Genomic DNA, 24,667 nt, shown 5'->3' with positions numbered 1-24,667 from the left:
CTAACTGCTAGCATTAGCGGCTCACGCTGGGGCATTATGGGAAACGTAGTACCTAGGGCTGGGCAATATGATGATATTTTTATCATATCATGATAATTTGGTATTACTCTACCACCTCGGGATCTGCTTCTGGATCACTCAGCTTGTCCAGAAATGCCTGTACACCTGTAAACATGTACACCTGTCCATAAGGAGGTGCTCAGGGTAATGGTGTAAAAGTCAATTTCACTCCACACCTGTAGGGGGAGCCTAGGAGAAAAATACAATTCTGGCAAAAATGAAGCTTAATAAAAGATAGATATCAGTTAGAAAAATCAATATTGGTCAAATAATAAACATCTGTCCGATGCTGAGCCCTGTCCAGGACAAAAGTATTGGGACACTTGCAACTTTCTATATATAATATTTTTTTAACTAAATCTGTTTTACATCTCTCAGCTTCTTCAGCTCTTTGTTACCTTTAGTGCTTTTTACTTTATTTATTCATCCCCTATCCTATTTATTGTTTACTGTAATTTTCCTTTAGTGTAATACTGTAAATAATCTGTGTTCTGTGTTTGTTGCTTGTTATACGTGTTGCTCTCACCAAGGCAAATTCCTTGTATGTGTAACATACCTGATATTGATACCTGATGAATTAGAGATTCTGATTCATTGCTTCTGAAATCAGGAGAAGAGAACTGTCTCTACTGTCCAGGGAAGGTTGTTTTCTCAGATTTTAGAGGGGCATTGCTGTGAGGATTTGATTGCATTCCGCGACAACAGCCTTAGTGAGGTCAGGATGTTGATGATGGTCACCATCACCAACTCATCCCAAAACACAGTTCCTCCACTGCTCCACAGCTCCTCAATGCTGGGAGGGGGGGGGGGGGGGGGGGGGCTTTATATATACCCCTCTAGGCTATGCCTGGCATTGGGAGGTATGGTGCCAAACGGTTCCATGTGTTTTGTAGGAATCTGTTCCTATTATATTATATACATATATACACACACACACACACACTCACACACACACTCACACACACACTCACACACACTCACACACACACTCACACACACACTCACACACACACTCACACACACACTCACACACCAGATTGGTCTGATTTGGGGTTTTAGCCTGTAAGAATATCATCAGTGTAATTTAGGCTGCTGTCCCCATTAATAAGCACTGTGGGAGCTGGGTAAACTGGGCGAGTGCCGGCTCTCAGTGTGGAACTGGTCTGGGCAACTGGGCTTTCTACATCAGCGCTGCTCACATTTATAGTTACACACTCACACTCATACTCATTCTCATACTCTCACACACACTCATACTCACTCACACACACTCATACTCTCACACACACACACTCATACTCTCACACACACACACTCATACTCTCACACACACACACTCATACTCTCACACACACACACTCATACTCTCACACACACACACTCATACTCTCACACACACACACTCATACTCTCACACACACACACTCATACTCTCACACACACACACTCATACTCTCACACACACACACTCATACTCTCACACACACACTCATACTCTCACACACACACTCATACTCTCACACACACACTCATACTCTCACACACACACTCATACTCACACACACACACTCATACTCACACACACACTCATACTCACACACACACTCACCGGTTATCAGACAGAGGGAGGACACGGACGCGCTGCTGAGACCCATAACGAATGAACTTCAGAGCCCCAGAGGAGGGAAGTTAGTCGAGTCTTCCGCCGAACCCGAGTCACTTTAGCCGGTCAGCCGCTCCAGCATCTCCGCGGGGGGGTGAGGAGGAGGAGGAGGAGGAGGAGGGGGGGGAGGGGGGGGGGCAGCTGCCCGGCGGACCGAGCTCACCGGCTCCGCGGCTCCGGGGCTCCGCGGCTCCCCTGCCCGTTGAAGCCCGTCACTGAACTCCGGCTTTCTCCGGCATTCCCTCTCGCGCTCATTCAAAGCAGCGACGATCTTTAATATCGATATTAATAACTGAGACCAGTCCCATACACATCCACAGAGCGCGCGCGAGACAGAGACAGAGAGAGAGAGAGAGAGAGAGAGAGAGAGCGAGAGAGAGAGAGAGAGAGAGAGAGAGAGAGAGAGAGAGAGAGAGAGAGCGAGCGCGAGCTCTTCCAGAGTGCGAGTGTGTGGAGTGCGAAAGCGCGCGCTCTCTCTCGAGCTGGAGCAGTGCGAGCGCTCCACACACGCGTTGTAGACTACGGCATGTGTGCGCGTGCTTGCGGAATGTGTGTCCGTGTGTGCGTTGGTGCTTGCCTGCCTGCGTGCGCGCGCTCGCTCGTGTGTGCGCGCGCGTGTGTGTGTGGAGAGAGTAGGACGGACACACACACACACACACACACACACACACACACACACACACACACACACACACACACAGGGTTTATTGGTTTATATTACTGTGCTGGAGCTCAGAAGCTTTCACACTCGCTCACACACACTGATGACGTCAGAGCGACAGGTCCTGCAGCTCAGGCTGGACACACACTCCTCTGATCCGGACTCAGACTCTCAGCCGCAGATTGAAGCTGCTCTCGGATCACTTTCACACCCCTCACAACCCTCACAACCCTCACACCCCTCACTACCCTCACACCCCTCACTACCCTCACACCCCTCACACCCCTCACACCCCTTACAGCTTTCACTACCCTCACAACCCTCACACCCCTCACACCCCTTACAGCTTTCACTACCCTCACAACCCTCACACCCCTCACTACCCTCACAACCCTCACAACCCTCACACCCCTTACAGCTTTCACTACCCTCACACCCCTCACACCCCTTACAGCTTTCACTACCCTCACAACCCTCACACCCCTCACTACCCTCACAACCCTCACAACCCTCACAACCCTCACAACCCTCACACCCCTTACAGCTTTCACTACCCTCACAACCCTCACACCCCTCACTACCCTCACAACCCTCACAACCCTCACACCCCTTACAGCTTTCACTACCCTCACACCCCTCACAACCCTCACACCCCTCACAACCCTCACACCCCTTACAGCTTTCACTACCCTCACACCCCTCACAACCCTCACAACCCTCACAACCCTCACTACCCTCACAACCCTCACTACCCTCACAACCCTCACACCCCTCACACCCCTTACAGCTTTCACTACCCTCACACCCCTCACACCCCTCACTACCCTCACAACCCTCACAACCCTCACAACCCTCACACCCCTTACAGCTTTCACTACCCTCACACCCCTCACAACCCTCACACCCCTCACAACCCTCACACCCCTTACAGCTTTCACTACCCTCACACCCCTCACACCCCTCACAACCCTCACAACCCTCACACCCCTCACAACCCTCACAACCCTCACAACCCTCACAACCCTCACACCCCTTACAGCTTTCACTACCCTCACACCCCTCACAACCCTCACACCCCTCACAACCCTCACACCCCTTACAGCTTTCACTACCCTCACACCCCTCACAACCCTCACACCCCTCACAACCCTCACACCCCTTACAGCTTTCACTACCCTCACACCCCTCACAACCCTCACACCCCTCACAACCCTCACACCCCTTACAACTTTCACTACCCTCACACCCCTCACAACCCTCACACCCCTCACAACCCTCACACCCCTTACAGCTTTCACTACCCTCACACCCCTCACACCCCTCACAACCCTCACACCCCTCACAACCCTCACACCCCTCACACCCCTTACAGCTTTCACTACCCTCACACCCCTCACACCCCTCACACCCCTCACAACCCTCACACCCCTTACAGCTTTCACTACCCTCACACCCCTCACACCCCTCACAACCCTCACAACCCTCACACCCCTTACAGCTTTCACTACCCTCACACCCCTCACACCCCTCACAACCCTCACAACCCTCACAACCCTCACACCCCTTACAGCTTTCACTACCCTCACACCCCTCACAACCCTCACAACCCTCACAGCTTTCACTACCCTCACACCCCTCACTACCCTCACACCCCTCACTACCCTCACACCCCTTACAGCTTTCACTACCCTCACACCCCTCACTACCCTCACACCCCTCACACCCCTCACTACCCTCACACCCCTCACTACCCTCACACCCCTCACTACCCTCACACCCCTCACTACCCTCACACCCATCACTACCCTCACACCCCTCACTACCCTCACAACCCTCACAACTTTCACACCCCTCAAAACCTTCACAACCTTCACACCCCTCACAACCCTCACTACCTTCACACCCCTCACACCCCTCACACCCCTCACAACCCTCACTACCTTCACACCCCTCACACCCCTCACAACCCTCACAACCCTCACTACCTTCACTACCTTCACACCCCTCACTACCCTCACTACCCTCACTACCCTCACTACCCTCACAACCTTCACACCCCTCACACCCCTCACAACCCTCACAACCCTCACAACCCTCACAACCTTCACAACCTTCACAACCTTCACAACCTTCACAACCTTCACAACCATTACAACCCTCACTTTCACACGAGTGAAGAGCCGCGAGCTTCGATTTCAGTTCCGGACGAAGCAAATAAATAAATGAATAATAAATAAATAAATATATAATATAAAATAAATAAATGAATAATAAAAAATAAATAAATAAATAAATGAAAATAAATAAATGAATAATAATAAATAAATAAATGAAAATAAATAAATAAATATATAATAAATAAAAAAAAATAAATACATAAAAATAAATACATAAATAAATAAAGACAAATAGATAAATAAATATCCATTATATTAATTTTGGTTTTGTGATTCTGAAGATTTCTGTTTCGTCTTGTTTCCTTTTTTCCATTTTAGTTTTAAAGTTTTAATTTCAGAAATTGTTCAGTTGGGAAAGTTTCCTTTTTATGATTCAGAAAGTAGGTTTTTTTTCTCCTCATATAAAGTGCTTTTATTTTGCAATATGGAAATTTCCTTAATTTGACCATCTTACAGAACCGTCATTTTTGGTTAGTTTATTTTTGATGATTGGGGAAAATTTTGGTTTCAGAAAAGTTTAAATTTGGGAAAGTTTCCTTTTATGATCCGGAAAGCTTTTATATAAATACAAAAGTTTTGATTTTCTAAATTTTCCTTTTCTTCTTAAAGAAGAAGTTCTTAAAAAAAACTTTTTTTGCCAGTATGGAAAGTTTTTGTTTTAAGAATTTATTATTTTTTTTGTTTTTTTGTTTCACGATTCAGAAAGAGGTCAAGATCAGCCAGAAGATCTCTGGGATTTCAGCTCGGGAACTGAGTACAGTGTGTAGCAGCAGACAAAAACCCTTTTGTGCAACGCAAGGAAACTTCACAGAGCTGTGTGTCTGAACCCTCACTGAGACAGTAAGAGACTGACCACTGACTTTATGTTTACTGGGTTTATTCTAATGTTATATAGAGTTAATTACAGGTAGACACTCTCACTGACCACTGACTTTATGTTTACTGGGTTTATTCTAATGTTATATAGAGTTAATTACAGGTAGACACTCTCACTGACCGCTGGCTTTATGTTTATTTGGGTTTATTCTAATGTTATATAGAGTTAATTACAGGTAGACACTCTCACTGACCACTGACTTTATGATTATTTGGGTTTATTCTAATGTTATATAGAGTTAATTACAGGTAGACACTCTCTGCACAGCACTGTATGAAGATGGTGTATTTACACTCTGCTCTGTAGCAGTGTGGTTTTATCCGCTCGGGATGGAAGTGTTCGACACCTTTATCTTGAGGGAAACCTGGGATGTTTACTCCAGATGGTCGGACAGTCCTCAGCTGCTGCTCAGCCTCTTCCACGGAGGACTCGAGCGCCTCCTGCTGGAGCCTACAGCCTCTAAGTGCACTGAGGAGTCAGAGGAGGGAAAACAGTTAAATTTAATCAATTTAACATTTAAATGAAAAATGAAAAACACACAGGGAAACTAACTTAATTCTTTTGATCAATTATTTTTTATATTTGATATTTTGAAGGGATAGCCTTCAAAAAAATATATTGTTTATGGGGAAAATGAATAATAAAAAAAAACTACATAACTGTAGTAAAAAAATATAAAATAAATAATAATAATTAAAAAAAAGTAAAAAGCAAAGAATATTTATAAGTATACATTATGGCGAAAACATTGGGATTTTTATTGATAAAACAAAGATTAGATTCAGAAAAAAGTTCTACGTTCATAATTTGATTTTTTCATTTTATTTTATAAAACTACTGAAAGTAATGCAAATGATTTTTAATAAATAAATGTGAACATTTTAATTAGAAAACATTTTAGAAAATAAACAAATTAACACAAAACATCAAAATATAAATACATTTTATATAAAAAATAGAAATAATATAAAAATAAGCATACATTTGTAGTTACATTTGAAGTTACATTTAAATTTTTTTATTTTTTTTTTATAATAGTTTTGCTAAAAATGTTGGTTTCCTGAAATGCATGTAAGGGATTATTTTTGTATTAAAAATAAAAATATAAATATAATCAATACTTTTTTTACTTTTAATACTTTACTAATAGTAAAGAAAACATTTTAGGTGGAAAATATCATTAAAAACATACATTTTATTCATTATTAGCCACTTGCCTGAGTTTCTCAAAGAAGCAGCATGCAGCTTGTCCCAGCCTGGAGTGTTGGTCACTACCATGGACCGACCGGTCACCAAGGCTTGCCCTTCATACACGTTCCTCAAAGCCTCAAAAGTCTTCGTACCCAGGATGGTGTTGCCCGAGGAGCTCTCTCCAACTCATCGGCCACCTACCAGCACCATCTCGAGCTCAGGCAGTTCCTGGGAACCTTCCATGTAGAAGAACAGGACAAGCAGTAGTAGTTCTCTAGTACCCACAGGTACTAAAGGTCACTGCTAAGTCCAGACTTGCCTGATGTCTGAATTTGGCATCTATGGTCATCTGTTGACTGAACGTTTGGTCTCTGGATTTCTTAGAGGAAACTACTGAGAAACAGCCAAACTATCACAAAGGTTCCAAAAAGGGTTCTCCAACGATCCAACCGAAGAACCACTACAGAACCCTTTTCTATGAATTTTAAACAAGCTATATCAAGAACCTTGAAGTAATAGAACGCCCCCATTTGCTGTAGCAACTCTACACTATGTGAATGTAGTGGCTTAGTAGTTAGAGCACAAGGTTGTGGGTTCGATACCCAGGTTTCCTCATCTGCCACTGTTGGTACCTTGATCAAGCCCCTTAACCCTCTCGGCTCCAGGAACGCTGTCGCATGGCTGGCCCTGAAATCTGACACGTAAGGTGGCTTAGGGGATTAGAGCACTGGGTAATTGCTCAGATGGTTGTGGGTTCAATCAAGCCCTTTAACCCCAATCTGCTCCAGAGGTCAAAAGGTTGTGGGTTCGATACCCAGATTTGCGGACACTGCTCCAGGGGCTTTACTGCTGTCAAGCCACACAATATGGACAAAAGTATTGGGACGCCTGCTCATTCATTCTCTCTTCTGAAATTAAGGTTATTCAAAATAGCTGATCCTGCTTTTGTTGGAGTAACCGTCTCTACTGTCTAGATTTTGGAGGAGCATTGCTGTGAGGATTTGATTGCATTCAGCGACAATAGTGAGAGTGAGGTCAGAACGTTGGGGTCATCACCAACCCAACTCATCCCAAACGTATCGGATGGGGCACCACCATCCATCATTCCAGAGAACACCGTTCTTTCACAATGCTGGGGGGCTTTATACAACTCTACTAGCCCACACCTGGCTTTAGGTTCAGGTTTCTTTGCCCCAGAGAGTCCTATTCTATTGGCAGTGCTTGTCTACCGGGACTGTGTCGCAGTGCAATGGGTGCAACTAGTAGCTGTATGCACTCCTTAGAAGGGGTGACCACAAATATAGGCTGGTTAATTCAAAGTCTGCGAGGAGAAGGTGGTCTTCCATGAGGTGGGTCTTTTTAAAATGTCATAGGGGTCCGGGTAGGCGGTCCCAGCAGAGGAACAAGCCTCCACGGACTCAAAATGAAGGGAAGCCGGACAGCAGTACTGTTAAAATACATCTTTTACTTGGAGAACAACCTACATCATACAAAATGACCGAAGGCGTAACTACTCGGCGTTCTTCAGCTGGTGAACATACACAGGACTGCAAATCAGTGCGGTGACCTCAGGTCTACAGGGGTCATTCATAAACTACAGCAAGTGAAACAGGGTGCTCTTACAAAACAAGAGAGAGAAAGAGAGAAGGAATAAATTAAAAGCCGGAGAGCTCCAGAAACCATCGTCCGCACTTGAGATTACTTCTTTCTGACACTGCGAGAACGGACGAGGTGGTGGATGTAAAATCTCGGAGCTAAAAGAACGACTGCAGAAGCTAAAAAAAACAAACAAACAAAATATATATAAAATAAAACCCAGCAAGCTCTTATCCAGCACAACTTAAAGGAAAACTTCACGGTGTCTAAACATGGGCTCCATCTGCTGTGTCTGTAGCGTGGTGTGGATCGCCACGGAAAATTATTAGAAGTTTCCCTGAACTCAGAAAACAACAATACGACAATACAGGTCAATGGGCAGCTGCTGAAATCGGTCAGTAAACATTTATGCTCGGTAGGTGATGACGCTTGACAGATTACAGCCAGTTAGTTTTCAGTGAGGGGTGCTTGTAAATTAGGCTGTAAATTTGCATATTTATTGGTTGCGTGGGTGAAGTTTACACTTGTAAGGGCAACTGGAACTACTTTTTCTTAAACTGCTCCAGCGCTTCTTTCAAAAAAAAAAAAAATTATATATATATATATATTAATATTATTATATTATTATATTATATTATTATATTATATTATAATATTATATATATATATATATATATATATATAAACCCCTCCATCAGTTACTGATCCGTTTGCGAATTAAGCCGCTCGTCTTTTCACAGAATAGAACCGGACTAGTTCATCACCAGTGTTGTCGTATGGGTGGAGGAGTACTCGCAGGGCACCTGAGTGCCATGGATTGACTCCACAGATCAAAAGTAACCGGAACTACTTCATGAGTCTTCACACAGATCCCCTCACTGACTAAGCTGTCTGTCTTTTTAAAAAGGTAGGACTAGATCATTAGCAGTGCAGCGGAGGTTTTCATAGGTTAAAGTAACCAGAACTACTTTTTGTAACGTGTCGCTCCAGTTCTATTTTTTCATCTCAACTGGAAAAACTTAATCAGTTCGGCATTTGTAAAATAAGCCGTTTGACTTTTTAGAGACGGGGCTAGCTCCTTATCTGATTGTCATGGATAAATGCACAGAACTAAAGTTACCGGAACTACTTTTTAAGGTACTTTTTAAGGTAAATATATATATAGAAAAAAAAAGAAAAAAAAATCTATATAATATTAATGTTACTATATAAACTGAAAAATAACTAGGATTTTAAATGGTTTTATTAAATGGTTTAACGCTACTAAAGAAACCGGAAAGTTACCGGAACTACTTTTTAAATGCAACCATAATGCTTCAGTCTTGCGAAAATAAAAATGTCAGTATTAAAGGTTGTAATATTCAATCTATATAGTAACATTGTATCTATATTTTCTAACTGTAATTAAATATAATTACATTTAATTTACAATTAACCCCCCCACCAAAACAGATTTTAGCCTCTGCCCACTGATCTGACTGAAGTCTACTCACGGGTTTTGTGCGCTTTTCCAAATACAGGAAAACCATGGAAATAACTGTCCGAGCTAAACGTCCCACAACGCAGACACAAAACATGGGTCACATTAAAAACAAACAGTGAGGGATATACCTTTAAGATCAAGAGCTCAGGATTCACATGAGATGTCCAGCTGTTGGTCTAGGAACCAATGCAGATGTGCGACACAGATAAAGAGCAATAAACCCTAGCAGAGCTGGGAGGGCCGTGTAGAGGTAACTGCAGACAGAATTGAGTGAGTGAGTCTCACTGCCCCCCAGTGGTCAGCTCTCAGACAGTGTTGAGACTATGTAACGGTTATTATACACCACTACGGAAAATCCAGTGAATAATAATAATAATAATAATAATAATAATAATAATAAATGCGGCATTCCGAAAAAGAACTGAGGAGGATTCTAGGCTTTAAAATCATAGACTTAAAATAAGGCAGGTCATAATGCGGCTACAGCTCTGACGAAGATAAAATCAGCATCGATAGTTCAGACAAAAACAATAATAATAATAATAATAATAAAAAACATCAAATTGGCTCAATGACTGCATGACGTTCCAGTGCTACATAATAAAGGTCGTCCTCTAACGGAATACGGTACCTAAACGCTTAACACTGAACTCTATCACTGAAGGTAACAGAAAGCCAAAAGAAGACAGAAAGGTAGGAAGGACTACGTCAGCTCTATAAATACGAGCGAGTCTCCAGTGTTGGTGGTCTGTAGCGGTCCAGCAAGGTCGCTGGTTCACAGTGATCTAACTACTACATGAAGTTCGAGAACAGCGGGCGGCAGAGCAGCACCAACAAAAGTCTCCCCAACGGCCAAAACCGAAAGCCTTCCAGCGCTGACCCTAGAACAGCTGCAGCCGGTGCGGAATCCCAACCAGTGTTCAGTGATCTCGAGGCTGGACCCAGCCAGGCTGATCCTGGGTCAGGGCTTGAAGGCGCCAAAGGGTGGAGCCACAGCGTTCCAGAGTCCAGCTGGTAACGTCACGTCTACGTTTACGTTTACGTCTACACGCCCGGTCCTTAACGTCCACCTCTGCAGACCCTAAACCCAGAGTGCGCCGGAATGCCCCAAGCTGGAATGTGAGTGAGGTGAAAAGCTGCGATGGGCCGGCCGGCTGGCGGTCGGCGAGATGGGCGAGGGACCGGCGGTTCTCAGAGTTCAGTGGTCAGCAGGCCCTTGGGTTTGTGGTTGTCGTTCTTGGGTGGGTGAGCCACAATGCTGAAAGAGAAACAGACAGACAAAGTGAGGCTCGTAAAAACTATGAGCCTCCAAAACTGTGGCCTGGTGAAAGAGGAGCAACGTGACAATATTTTTTTTATCCATTATTTAATGGACTTGTTAATTAAATTTATTTATTCATAAATAATTAGTGAAAAAGTACAATAATATAATAACTATAATATGCAGCGTTTTTATTGCACCTATTTAACCACATGGGCCTTCAACCCAACACCATTAAACTGTCTCCACCAGCTTGGACTGTAGACACAGGGCAGGTTGGGTCCAGGTTGGGTCCAAGCTCAGTCAGACCAGCCTACGATCCTCCAGTCCTCAACTGTCTAGTGTTGGGGAGCCTGCGCTAAGCCACCGCAGCCTCAGCTTTCTGTCCTTGACTGAAAAAAGTAACCTTCTGCTGTGGTAGCCTATGCCTCTTAAGGTTGGAGGTGATGTTGTACCCCCGATGTCTGATGTGAACCCTACCTGAAGCACTGCACCGCTGTCAGACGACTACACCCGAGTCACATGAGTGGGTGTACAGGTGTTCCTAATAAAGTGATCTACTCTACAGCATTCCTTTAAACGTACATGGGGAAAAAAGCAGGGCGAACACAAACCTGGTGGCAATCACATTATGAGTGTGAGAAGAGAGATGTGGAAGGGAGGCAAGGGCGCCCCCTTCAGGATGGTGAGGGGTCATCTTTGCGGCGGAGTCAAGCTCTAGGAGGCCGTTAGTAAAGGTGGCGGTCTGCTAGAGAAGGGCAAAGAGAGGCGAGAGTGTGAGGAGGTGACTACGGTCGCTACAGGAGGGAGCTGAAGATGATGGATTAGAAAGCTAGACAAGTTGACACTCCTCTAGATTCATCCCACTGATGTTCCTGCATTAAGCTGAACCTGAAATGTGATCAGATCTTCATCCAATTATTAGTTTTTACAGCTCCTTCATTAAGCTAAACAAGCCAATAATAATCTTTCGATCAAGAGGACGCAACCAGGTGCGAGTCCAGCAGCACTTCCAGGCTTCAAGAACCTGACCTTGGGTCTTCTTTCTGAAAATCTGATCTTCGCCACTTCTGTCCATCTGAAATTTCCTCAGAACCACTAGAGATGGACCATTCAGGTCCAGAAAGTAAAAAAATCCACATTAGTCCTGGTGCTTAGCAGCTCTATTCTATTGGCGGAAGATGTGTCAGCGATGGGGGCTACTTCACATAGCTGAATGTATTCATCAGAAGGGGTGTCCACAAACATTTGGACACACACAGAAGAAGTGCATGATTCGTGATGAAGCTCTGATCACATTTCAGGTCACATTTATGCAGAAATACAGAAAAACAATCCAGGCTTTGTATGTATTAGCATTAGCCTTTAGCACAAGATATGGTGAAAATCACAGCAGGCTGGATTTTAGGACCCACAGTCTCTAGACTTCTCAACTAGGCTCAAACCTGGTCCAGAAAACAGCGGTCTTTGCGTCCAGGACGAGGGCAAGAACCTCCGTTCGTGTTCTTGGCCATGTCATACCAGCAGCTAAAACCCTACTGTGCCTCAGAGAAGGAGGAGGAAAACCCACCAGCTTCAGCTCCATATGCTTCCGCTAACTAATTAAGCAGCGTTTCAACATCGTGGCTAATTAAACGAAATGAAACGCTGGGTGTTTAAGTGGAACATATGGAGCGTTGGAGTGGGCCTTTATTACGGAGACCAAACACTCACTGTGGCTGCTGGAACGATCCACCGAGGGGCGATGATGGGCTTGGGGGGCTGCGGCTGCACCTGCGGGAGCTGTAAGGAAGGAGTAAATGGCATTCGTTGATGGGTTGACGAACTTATGCTGGAACAAAAATGAATAAATAATTGCAGTTTCTTCTGGTTGCAAAACTGCAATACTTACTACTGGGGTAGGATCCGTGAAGTCTATCAGGTTTTCGCTCTGGGGGGGCAAGGCATGTGCCTCCGGCTCCTCAGCTTTGCCCTACATTAGGAAAAAATAAATAAATAAACATGTCAATCAGGAGAAGGGAAAAAAAAAAACCATACAATAAACTTTATGTATTTATTTAAATGAGATTCTTAAAAAAAAATAAAAAATAAAAAAAACCTAAAAGGGGCTTCAGATGGTTCCTTGAGGGACGCCTCTCTGTAACAGAAGGTTGTGCGAGTGTGTAGAAGCTTCAGAAGATCTGAAGAACCTTTACCTGATACGAAGGCTCTTACAAACCTACTTCTTTATGGAACCAAAAGTGGGTCTTCCATGTTATCCCTCAAAGAACCATCTAAAGCACCATGACATTGAAGGGTATGAGGAGGTTTATGGAAAAGGAGGGGGGGGGGGGTGTTAAAAGGGCAATTTTATCCCATCCAATACATGGCTGAATGCAATCAAATCCTCCTCAGCTACTCTACTGAAGCCTTCCCCAGAAAAGCAGAAGCTGTTGCTGCAGGACAGTGGGGACAGACGCCCAGTTTCCAGGGCCTGGATTTGGACGTGTGGCGCGTGATTAAACAGCAGAACTCTGCTGAAAATGAATGAAGGCTAACGGTGGCCAACAAGCCATAAAAGATCCCCTTCACGGTTAGCCAAGTCTGCACATATTTGGAAGCACTTTAACGGATGGGCCACTGCCAGAGACAGAGTGATGGGACGCTGTGGACTCCCAGGCCAGAGGTCCGGCAGCTGGAGCGCTGCGGCCTGGCACACAGAGGCCTTTGTTACCTTGGCTGAGTGGGCTTCATTCACGGGCTCTGCTGGCAGGCTGGACGCAGAGGAGACGAACTCGTCCACTTTCACTTCGAGGCTGAGGAGACACCAACAGACACCCACACACACCCACACCCACACCCACACACACACTTAGTAATAGTAATTTTTAGTAAAGATGCCCGTGACTGTGCCCATTCTGCTAGACCCGCCCTACTTTAGAAGACCTATACGCCTCCCAGTGTCCCCAGAAAGGCACCCAGCATCATAAAGGCCTCTCATTACCCAGCAAAGACTGGGATTTCTATTATGTACGTAGGTCGTCATGGCGGGTCACATGACCGACTATCTACAGAATAAAAATAATGGAAAATCATTAAAAGATTTAATTTATTTATTATTATAAACTTTTGGGTTGGTCTTTAAGACGGATGGTTTTTGTTTTCTTCCGAGCGTCATCATCAGGTTCTCCTGTGTCCAATCCTGAAAAACGGTGGGCTTTTAATTTCGCAGCATGCGGGGGATTCACCAGCCTCGCTCACATCTGCTCCCCTCCCGCCAGTTTAGAGATAATTAACCCAGCCATTCAAGCTGCTGCAGGAAGCTGAGAGAAAGTGGAGCACGTTAACGGAGGAATTATTCGAATGCAGTGCGCTTAGTCGGCGCGGTGACGTGTGCGGCACATACTGGGTCTGCGCGGCCCCGCGTTGGTGAGAAGGTTCCTTCAGTCACCGTGAAGATCGGCTGCTGCATCAGAGCACACTGTGCTTATGTAAGGACAACAAGTATCCAGGCAGACTTCTTCGGGTCACGTGACCCGTCGGTGCTCACTGCGTGGGATTTCCACTAGATGGCAACAAAGTGCTGGGAATGGCCTAAAGGATTCCATTCCTGCCAGCTTGTAGTCGACTGTGAATAGCATCAGTGGTCTAGTAACACCTAACCTGACTGGGACGTCCCAACTTCTGAATGCAGCCCTACAGTGTTATTTTAACCCCCCCCCCCCCACACACACACACACACACCTACCCCCAGCTGACTCGAGTCTCCTAATGCTGAATAATTTAGTTTATTTGAGACTTTTCCTAAAATGACTGTTTTCTTGTGTTTTAATATCTTATAATCCAATCTGACTCTCCTCCCTGACCAATCAGCTCCCAGCTCCTTTACAACACTGTAGTATGATCACTTCCTGTGTGTGTGTGAGAGAGTGTGTTTGTGTAGTGGTACACACTCTGGACTGATATCTATGGTGGTTGTTTGTCTACTGGTGTGTAATAACTGGTTTATAGTGGGTTAATGTGCTGTATGTGAGATCTGGGTTTCTATAGCTAGCGTGTGTGTGTGTGTGTGTGTGTGTGTGTGTGTGTGTGTGTGTGTGTGTGTGTGTTAGCATTAGCCTCCACTCGGTTCTGAATGGGTTCTTCAGTGCGGGTTTATAAACAGAAAGGTGAGTGAGCGGTTCTGCGGTTCTCCCGCTGGTGAAACGGAGCGTTTTAGTGATGGTTTTATAAAGGGTCAGATATTATGGTCTGTTTTCATGTTCCACTGTAAAATGGCTGTAAAATAGGTTTTTCAATTATTTATTTTGTTTATTTTGCTTTTAATTCTTTCATTTTTACAAATTTCTTAAATTTTATTACTAATTTTATTTTAAACATTTTGCTTTTTTTTACTTTGCATAATGATTTACATTTAATTTGATTGATCATTTATTGCTTTTATTGATCATTTATTGCTTGCATCATCTAGAATTTTGTATTTATACTTATACTACAGAAAATATTACCAACCAACAGCTCCTCTGTAATTTTATCGATTTTGTTATAAAAGACAAATCTACTCATTGCTTTTTTTGATGAAATTACCTAATGCTTAGATAACATACTTTTTGAATATCTGAGTAAACTAGGCCTTTATTATGAAGTTATGTCTCATTTTGTTTAAATGCATCTGTAATAATGTAATCATGTAATAACTCTAAACATTAATAATGTTCAATAAACTTTTCTATTATTCAATAATTATTTTTATGTATTATTCATATTCAGTATTGTTACTTATATGAGCCTGTTATTGGTGTTTTGGAGGGTTTTTTGCTGTAAAATTTAAGCTAAGTTCAGAACAGTGATGAGTTCATCCTCAACCTGCAACCTCACAGTTTTATTACCAGTCCAGTTTGGCAGAGTAGCGTTTTTAACTGGAAGCAGAGTTCACTACAGCTTCTCATCAAGTCAAACTGGATTGTAACTCTGGCAACAGTCGCCACCTCGGGTGTCTGACACATTAGGGCATGTCCGAGTTCCTTCCTCCAGCAGGGGGAGGGCCAGGTGGCTAATTTAATCTGAGCATGCCCCAGATTCGGCCTTGTGCCACCACCAACCCAGAAGGATTACACAGATACACACTCAAGCTCACTACTACTTAATGCGCACCCACTAGGCCCCCCCCACACCCCCAACACACACCCTAATGTGCGAGTGGTCAGTTGTGACTGTGCAGTTTTTTTTCCTGGACTGACCTGCTGGCAGTCTTTAGCGCCTCCCTGGGCTCCTGCCGCTCCGCCCAGCCGGTCACCGTCAGAGAAGAGGTGCTGCCCATTCGTCCCCCGCGCCCCTTCAGCCTGAGAGAGAGCATGAGAGAGAGAGCATTCAGATGGTGGAGTGCACTCCTCAGCTAGGAGGTCTCCATTCAACACCTCTGGGACGAGTTCAGGTACCAAAACTAAAATCAACCAACATCAGTACCTGACCACACTGATGCTTCACTTGTGAGGCTGAATGCAACCAAATCCTCACAGCAATGTAGTGTCATTCAACATCTACTATAAAGCCTTCCCAGAAGAGTAGAGGCTGTTTTTATGTATTAAGTAAAAGACGGCGAACACTGGGTGCCCACAAACTTTTGGCCACGTGGCGTCTTTAACAGAACCCGTCCCGGCTTCCCCGGAGCTCCAGTGGTCTCACCTGGCTGCTGCTTCCTGCAGGTTACAGTTCTTTTCTCCAGACGCTCCAGCCTCCTCTTTCACACCCTGGGAAGAGACAATCCCAGTGTTTTGAACAGTTTTGAACATGGAGCTTCTCCAGACGCTCTGCAATGCTGATGCTTCGTTAAAAAGGACGCAATTTCTTGGAGGAAGAAATCGCCACGAATTAAAATAGTTAGTACAATTTGTACGATGAAAAAATATTAATGCAAAAAAAAAAAAAAAAAAAAAAAGTTGAACAGATGTTTTCCGTCGAGGATTTGTTCACTTTTTACATTTTGATTGCATCATTTGACCGGGGGATGCCCAAACTTCGGCATAAGACTACAAATATTCTGGGCAAGTATACATAATTTAGGATTAATAATGTGTATTAAAATTCCTATGTATGTGTGTGCATATATATCCATTTATTTATGTCATATATATACATACACACACACATTTAGATTTCATCATTTGGCCCAAACTTTTGCATAAGATGCTTTTTTTTTCTGTGCAAGTATATATAATGTATTATTAATAATGCATACCTATCCTAAAATATCTATCCTATGTATAAACACACACACACACACACATATATGTTATATACACACACACTATATATATATATATATATATATATATATATATATATATATATATATATATATATATATATATGTGTATGTGTGAGAATACATCTGAATACAACAAGCGCTGTTATTAAAAGCTCGTTAGATTTGAGCTCCGGCAGCTCAGAGAACATACGGACCATATGGACTTCTCACATTTCACACACCAACACCAGGAACACAGGGGACGAGAGTGTGTACCAACCCTGAGTGCAGCCTCTGCCTGGGCTTTCAGGATGTTGCTCTTGAGCTCGTCTGGAGCGGTCAGCTGGCTCAGCACTGGACTGCTGCCCACACTGCTTAGACATTTATCCGTAAGCTTCAGCACATCCTCCTGAATGAACACACCCACCCCCACAGGTTAGCATTCCTGGCTTATGAGCTGAACTCCTTAAACTCCGGTGGTCGGTTCACTCAGCCTGAGAACTTCAGAACCTTCAGCTACTTCAGAGTACAAACCCAAAGTAACACCAATCAGTTACAGAATAATGAAGCTGATATTAAATATGAACATTTACAGGAGAGACCTTTTATATGTTTCTAAGGAGTGCCGACTAGCACATAACCTACAAAGACGCTTCTTTACGGAACCAAAAATGGTTCTTCTCCGGCATCTAGTGGTGATTCTTAAAAACACAGTATTGAACTTTAACAGTTTACAAGCAAAGATTGGTGGCAGACAGGGGTTCCTTTAGAGTTGTGTTTAAACCCTGACCACTAGATGGCAGTGATGTGCTCCATCTTCAGCCCTTAGACTTTTCTAAGCAAAAATTAACCCATGACAATTTTAAGAGTGGAGTTCAAAGACTGTGGTGCTAAGTCCAAGTGTGTGTGTGTGTGTGTGTGTGTGTGTGTGTGTCAGAGATCCAATAACCCGCTGTTCCGGCCGGCTGCACTGACCTGGTTGTTCATGTTGAGGTTGATGTTGGAGCGCGCCGCCGAAACCGACGCACTCTCGATCTCCAGCTGCTTCAGCCTAGCTGCAGCTTCTGAGAGCAGAGCAGAGCCACACACAGTTGGTTAATAGGGTGTGTGTGTGTGTGTGTGTGTGTGTGTGTGTGTGTGTGTGTTGAACTCACCTGTGAGTGTCAGGTTCTCCTCAGCAGCTGCGCTCCGTGCAGAGTGAGAGGCACCGGGGCACAACTCCTCTGCCAGACCTGCCGTTGCCATGGGAACAGGCACCCGGATGACCTCGTCCACGCATGTCTCGAGCAGGTTGGCCACTGCGGCCATGCTGGGGTGGGGGTGGGGGGGGGGGGTAGAGGGAAACAGGTGAGGACTTCTTCTGAAAAGCTTCTGAAACATCGCTTCACTCCCACTCGTTCAACAGGGTGGACTTACCTGCGGCCCACCAGGCTGCGGCTACTCAACAAAGACCCTTCCATACAGAGGTACGGTGACGGTGCGGGATCTGCTTTAGACTTCAGGAGTGTTTACATCCTTATGACTGACCATAATTCCTGCTAATTAACCCAGCCCTACGTAGCTTTCCCCAGGCGCCATCACTAGCCAGCCACTGCTGCTGCCGCCACCGCCGCCTCTGCCACTGATGCGGCACTGCCGGGTAGCCGGGTCCCCGGCTGCAACAGCTGAAAAGTGATGAGTGATGAGCGCCATCTAGCCACCCGTAGAGGGAGTACGGCCGATTGTGCTGATGGCAAAGCTCTTATTGGTGTAGCGCAGCACAGTCACCCAGACCGGGAATCGAACCCCAGTCTCCCACATGGTGTGGCAGCTCAGTGGCAGGTAGAGGTGTTCTCCGTTGCGCCACACCAACCAATCTTTACACTCTTTTACACACAGCAGGTCAGGATGGGAGCCTATCCAGGCTTATTTTCATGGATTGAATTTCAGCTATTTTACAAGAATCCTTTGTTTTTACCACTGCGCAACACGGTGTCCCGGGACGTCCTCTAGGCGGCATTATTTGAGAGGAGCATTCCTAGAAACAAGGAATACTAAGCTTTTTTTTGAGAAGAGAGGGAGTGAGGGGGGGGTCCCGATTTAGGCATTGCCAATTCCCACCCTCTAGCAAGGACTAAACTGTGCAGCTACATTCATTAAAACACAAAAGATCCAATTGGGTCAATATCAGCTGGAACTGACCAATAAATTAATTAATTAATAAAAATTAAAATCAGAAGCAAAACAGGTCGGTACGTTTATACCTTCAAAAAATCACGAGTTAAAAAAAAAAATCACGATTAAGCAGAGTTTTGGAATAAACTGGTGAACTGTGGGGTTGATGGTCAAAGACAAACCACGAGGAACACTCCCTATACAGAAGCATGCCAAAAACAGAGGAGCTGTTATCCAACAAGGCTGAATGCCTGCTGACCACACACACTTTAGGGTCTGTAAGCTGCGACAGGGGGAGCACCGGTCATCAAATGTACATCCACATGAACGTCGAGACCCTGGGTCGCTACAGGGGGGAGGGTGGCAGCACTCTCACTTGTTCTAATGAACCACACTATGGATTCACACCAGGGACTTTTCATTGGAGTGTGAAGACCCCCTTCAAATGAAGGTCCTTCAGGCAACTGCAGTTACGGCCCCTACGACCATTCTTTACAGCGTCCTTTTCTTCTCATCGGAACGAGGTTTCAAAGTTTTTCATGAACAACAAGAACCAGAACTTAGGAATAGGATATTTAATAGGAATATGTAACAATTAATAAGACATATTAGTCACTATGAAATGCCTTCAGGCCCAGTGAGAAAGAGAGGCTTGCTTTGGTAACAGAGTTCAGCTGTAAAACAGTAAAGGTTAAACACAGGTCATCAGCAGCAACAACAATGAACCTGACAGAACCTACAGAACCAACAGAGCAGAACTAAAGGGTTCTAAAACACTAGACTAGAGACGCACCAAATTGGGTGGAGCCTGAATAAAGTTGGATCGACCGTCCTGCAGCCCAGAGCACACTGACCCAACACCACCCACCGAACCCCAACAGGCCAGTGCTGGCGGTCAGCTTGGGCCTCTTCCAGGAAAGCCGAACGTACCCGTAAGAACGGAGGAACACCGTGAACGGGTCACTTGGGCTTGCTGATGTTTGCTGGAGAACACTGGGTCGACGTCCCGTCATCAGTTAAAATGTCATTCTAGATCTAGAACAGTATGAATGGGGTAGAACCTTTTGTTCTAGAGAAGTATGGATGTGGGAGAACGTTGTAGAGGGGTGTTCTAGGACAATGTGAATACTGGGTTTATTGTAGAACCCTGAATACTGGAGACCTGCTGAAACCATGGGAACTCTTGGCATAATCCCGGTTTCCACATTGTTCTAGAGAATCCCTTTTAGCACCACGTTGTTCTAGAATATTCCTCGATTGACACTGTTCTAGAATATGCTCAAACAGTGGAAGTTCTGAGAGTATTCTAGAACAGTGTGAATCAAGGGATATTCTAGATGGGTGCTCTAGAGCAATGTGGTGCTAGATGGGTGATCTAGAATAATGTGGAAACTGGGATTATGCCAAGTGGGGATTCTTGGAGTATTCTAGAACAGTGTTCTAGAGCACCAATCTTAATATATACCTTGATTTACAATGTGGTGCTAGATGGGTGCTCTAGAACAACGTGGAAACTGGGATTCTGCTAAAACAGTTGGAGTTCTGGGAGTATTCTAGAACAGTGTGGATAGTGAAGAACATTCCCAGAATTTAGTCTGGTCCAGCATGTTTCAGTATTCACATGATTGTGGCGCGTTCTAGATTGGTATAAATGAAGGAGAACATTCTAGAAAAGTGGGGAGCCTAGTGTACTAGAAGAGCATTAACAGACCAGGTGTTCTAGAAGGGGGGGGGACCAACGAGAAGAACGTTTCTAGAAAATAGGGGAAGAATTGGGGAATATTCTAGAGGGGTGTTCTAGACCCGTGTGAATACTGGGATCATTCTAGAACAGTGTAAATGGAGAGAATATTCTAGAACAGTGTAAATGGATAGAATATTCTAGAACCATGCAGGGGAGGGGGGGTGACCTAGAACAATGTGAATGGGGAGGCGATCTAAAAGCGTATGAATGAATTCTAGAGCATTCTAGAAGAGCTAATCCGGAGGGTGTTCTAAGAACAATATAAATAAGTGGAACATTGTAGAACCTACTAGAACTTCACCCATTTTCTAGAGGGATGGTTTGAATGAGGGCAAACACTCAACAAATCCTTTGGAATTTAAACTCAGTGTCTGGGTTTGCTGGTGAAGAACGTTGGACCAGTGCACTCTGGGTTCTAGATCATAATCTGTAATACGGAACAGGTTCTAACAACAATACGGCTCCTTCAGTTAAAAAAGAGGAGGCAGAGTACAGGCTGGCCATTTCTTCAGAAACAGTGAGGAGTCTCCAGCAGCAGCCCCCCCCTCCCTCCTCTCAGGACGTCTGCTGTAAATCAGCCACCGGTCATTATCTCCTCCGCGCCCACCGCCTCGCTCTGGACAGTTTCAGTCACAGGCCGGACGCTGGAGGCCAAAGCAGGTTCTGTGGTTAAAGCAGCGCAGGGGAACGTTCGAGCTCAGGCAAGTTCACGTCAGCCTCGGTCGGAGAACAACGGCCCCCTCCTGATCCGAGAGGAATGTGAGGTGGACGGGGGTCCAGGTTGAAGGGGAGGAGCCAAACAGTCACGCCAGTTGGGGGAAGGAGGGAGGCCTGAATGGGAGGGGTTTTGGAGGGGTTAGTGGGAGTGTAGCTAAGAGGAGGAGAAGACGACTGGAATGCTGGACAGTCGGGGGAGTTTTTTTGGAGAGGACAGGCTATTAAACATAAAAGGGAAAGAGGAGGAAGGATTCTTCAGGAAATGAAGGAGGTCTGGACACTCTGAAGGGACACGTTCTTCAGCTCAAAGACGGTGGTCACTGGGCATGATCTGGCACGTAGCTGCCCTGGCTGATATTTTAGCAGCTTTTCATTCAAGTTATAATTTATATAATAAGATTTTTAAAGGGTTAAATGGGTTCTGTATGGTACTCCTAACAGAAGAACTGATTTCGGTTCCATATTGAATCAGATTTAGAACGATTTTTACCTTTTATTTTTTTTTTTAAGAACCATCAATCCTAGAGTTGAGCCATTTCATTAACAAGTATTAGTATTAAGTGGCTTTAAGTTGTTGTGGTTCTATATAGAACCACTAAAGAACCCATTTTAAGGCTAGAATTTAGTAGGCAGTGACTTTACAGGCCCTCAAATTGGCTAATATTATCAGTCAACCAATACATCGGTCCAGATTTTTATACTGAAATTTCAGCTAATAAAAAAAGGGGGGGGGGGGGGGGGTGACCAGTTCTGACCACAAAGGTTTTGACTGGCCAAATAAATAAATAAATAAATAAAATTAGTTGCAGGTTAATCTAAACATTTATTTAATTAATTAAATAAATAATTAAAATTAGCATATTGCATCATTTCTTGTCAACTCTCTGCTTCCTTAATTGAGAACAGCATGAGTCCCAATCAGGTAGGGATGACCCCAGTCCCCTCAGATCATTCGTGTCCACTTTAGTCCACTCTTCCCCAATTTCAATTACGACACTAAATGTATACTGGGACACTGAGAATAGGGCTTGAGGGCTGATGGTTTTGCTGGTCAGTCAGTCTGGGACAGCCAGTGAAATGCTGAAATCAGTGCATAGAGATTAGGGGGCAGATTAGGCTAAAATGGACCGGAACAGGGCGGGAATTTCGGGAGACTGGTGGAATCCCAACTTGATAGGTTGGACGCAGTAATCAGTGAAGAAGTGATGCAAAGAGCTTATTACTCGTCCTTATGAAGATAAAGTCAATATTATAAAGGTGGATCTTTTTCAGACGGTGCTTTTTTTGGAAAGGAAAGAGTTAACAGTCCCTCACTTTACGCAAAATTGGGTGCCGACTTGGCTCTTATCTAAAAAGGGGCCGTTTTTCTAAATCCTTCACAAGAAAGCTGAGGTCAAAGGAGAGGAAACGGATGCATGGTGACATCACAGAGCTCAGAAAGGGTTGTAGAACAGTGTGAAGAGTAAATACATCCAATGAGACAAAACACAACAGCAAATAACGGGCATAATGAAGTGCACAGCATTTGCTTAGTGGTCTTATTAGATTAGATTTAAAGGGGGGGGGGGTTGATTTACATTAGTGGTGCATGCACAGAGTGACTACTGCTAGCTGTCTTCTACGCCAAGAACAGAGATGGGAAATGTTAACCCAGCAAGGTACAGAAAAGAAAGGCATGATTCACTGCAGGGGTCCCCAAAACAGCTTTAAAGAACTAAGCGAGGTCGGCTGGACAGCAAACGACTTTCTAAGGGCACCATGCCCAGTGCCAAACGTAGACTAGACTAGGTTTAATCGCTCACCAGCACTGTGGAACTGTTTTCTCTGTGGCATTGGAGTGTCATCCAGTGGTGTGCTAAAGCTCAGCTGATCACCCAAAATTAGTCCCTGAGCTCACTCCCTGAGGAGCTGTGGAGCAGTGAAATCTCTCAAGCCATAGATCTCCAGTTGAGCTTTGGCACTCCAGATCAACCAAAAAGCCCTGGATGATCACCCATAATTAGTCCCTGACCCTACCTTCTGAGGGGACTACAATTGCTGGGCTGTGGAGCAGCAGTCCAGCAAGTACGTTCTCTCTGGAGTATTGGAGCTCCATCCAGTGCTTTTGGGATGATCTAGAGCGCTCAAAGCTCAGCAGATCACCCAAAATTAGTTCCTGAGGAGCTGTGACACTCCAGATCAACCCAAAGGCACTAGATGATCACCCAAGATTAGTCCCAGCGTAATGCTTTCTCTGGAGTGATTGAGCTTCATCCAATACCTCTGGGACAGTCTAGATGTCGAAGCTTAACTGATAACCTACCATTAGTCCTGGACCACACTCCTTGAGGAGACTAGCAGCATTGGGCTGTGGAGCAGCAGAACCTGAGAGTCCTCAGGAGTCAGTCAGCGAACCCCAGCTGAGCTTTGGCACTCCAGATCAACCCAAAATCACCTACCATTAGTCCCTGACCTTACCTTCTGAGAAGACTGCAAGTTTTGGGCTGTGGAGCAGCTGACATATGCTCTCTCTGGAGTAACTGAGCTTCATCCAGTGCTTTTGGGATGATCTAGAAGGCTCGAAGCTCAGCAGAACATCCAAAATTAGACCCGGACCTTACTTCTACGTCATTTAAAACACAACGTACCCAAGATCGCTCCAATTAGGCCCTTACGAAACTGCCTCTTGACACAAATAGCTCTGCTGTGGTTGTCTGTTGTTGGTTTGTGATTGGTTTCTATGGGCTGCACTGTGTCAGCTACTCCCTGGATCCAATCTTAAGCCGACCTGCTGCCGACACATCTGGCTATTTGCTGAGTAACCACATTAGAGGGCCGGGTGAAGGGTAGGTAGCCTGTGCTGGTTTATGAACAGAAA

The 24,667-nt window shown here is 44.7% G+C and overlaps 2 protein-coding genes across 2 annotated transcripts in view; both read right to left on the bottom strand.

The window, feature by feature from the left end:
* Window positions 1-2,271, bottom strand: part of ramp1 (receptor activity modifying protein 1) — a 37,662-nt gene extending 35,391 nt beyond the window's left edge. Inside the window, exon 1 of the mRNA XM_072685272.1 lies at window positions 1,670-2,271. Coding sequence (XP_072541373.1) covers window positions 1,670-1,715 — 46 coding nt within the window. The 5' untranslated portion in view covers window positions 1,716-2,271. The remainder of the gene's footprint in view (window positions 1-1,669) is intronic.
* A 5,803-nt stretch (window positions 2,272-8,074) lies between these two features.
* epb41l5 (erythrocyte membrane protein band 4.1 like 5) overlaps window positions 8,075-24,667 on the bottom strand; it is a 40,431-nt gene continuing 23,838 nt past the window's right edge. Inside the window, exons 17-26 of the mRNA XM_072686602.1 lie at window positions 18,350-18,504; window positions 18,171-18,259; window positions 17,476-17,604; window positions 16,634-16,698; window positions 16,189-16,290; window positions 13,683-13,764; window positions 12,861-12,941; window positions 12,683-12,751; window positions 11,584-11,717; window positions 8,075-10,966 (exon numbers count right to left, since the gene is read on the bottom strand). Of these exons, the coding sequence (XP_072542703.1) occupies window positions 10,900-10,966; window positions 11,584-11,717; window positions 12,683-12,751; window positions 12,861-12,941; window positions 13,683-13,764; window positions 16,189-16,290; window positions 16,634-16,698; window positions 17,476-17,604; window positions 18,171-18,259; window positions 18,350-18,504 (973 nt within the window). The 3' untranslated portion in view covers window positions 8,075-10,899. The remainder of the gene's footprint in view (window positions 10,967-11,583; window positions 11,718-12,682; window positions 12,752-12,860; window positions 12,942-13,682; window positions 13,765-16,188; window positions 16,291-16,633; window positions 16,699-17,475; window positions 17,605-18,170; window positions 18,260-18,349; window positions 18,505-24,667) is intronic.

Source organism: Salminus brasiliensis, chromosome 8 (assembly GCF_030463535.1).
Source record: "Salminus brasiliensis chromosome 8, fSalBra1.hap2, whole genome shotgun sequence".
Taxonomy (NCBI): domain Eukaryota; kingdom Metazoa; phylum Chordata; class Actinopteri; order Characiformes; family Bryconidae; genus Salminus; species Salminus brasiliensis.
Note: the sequence above shows the minus strand (reverse complement) of the source record. Positions and strands in the feature narration are given on the sequence as shown.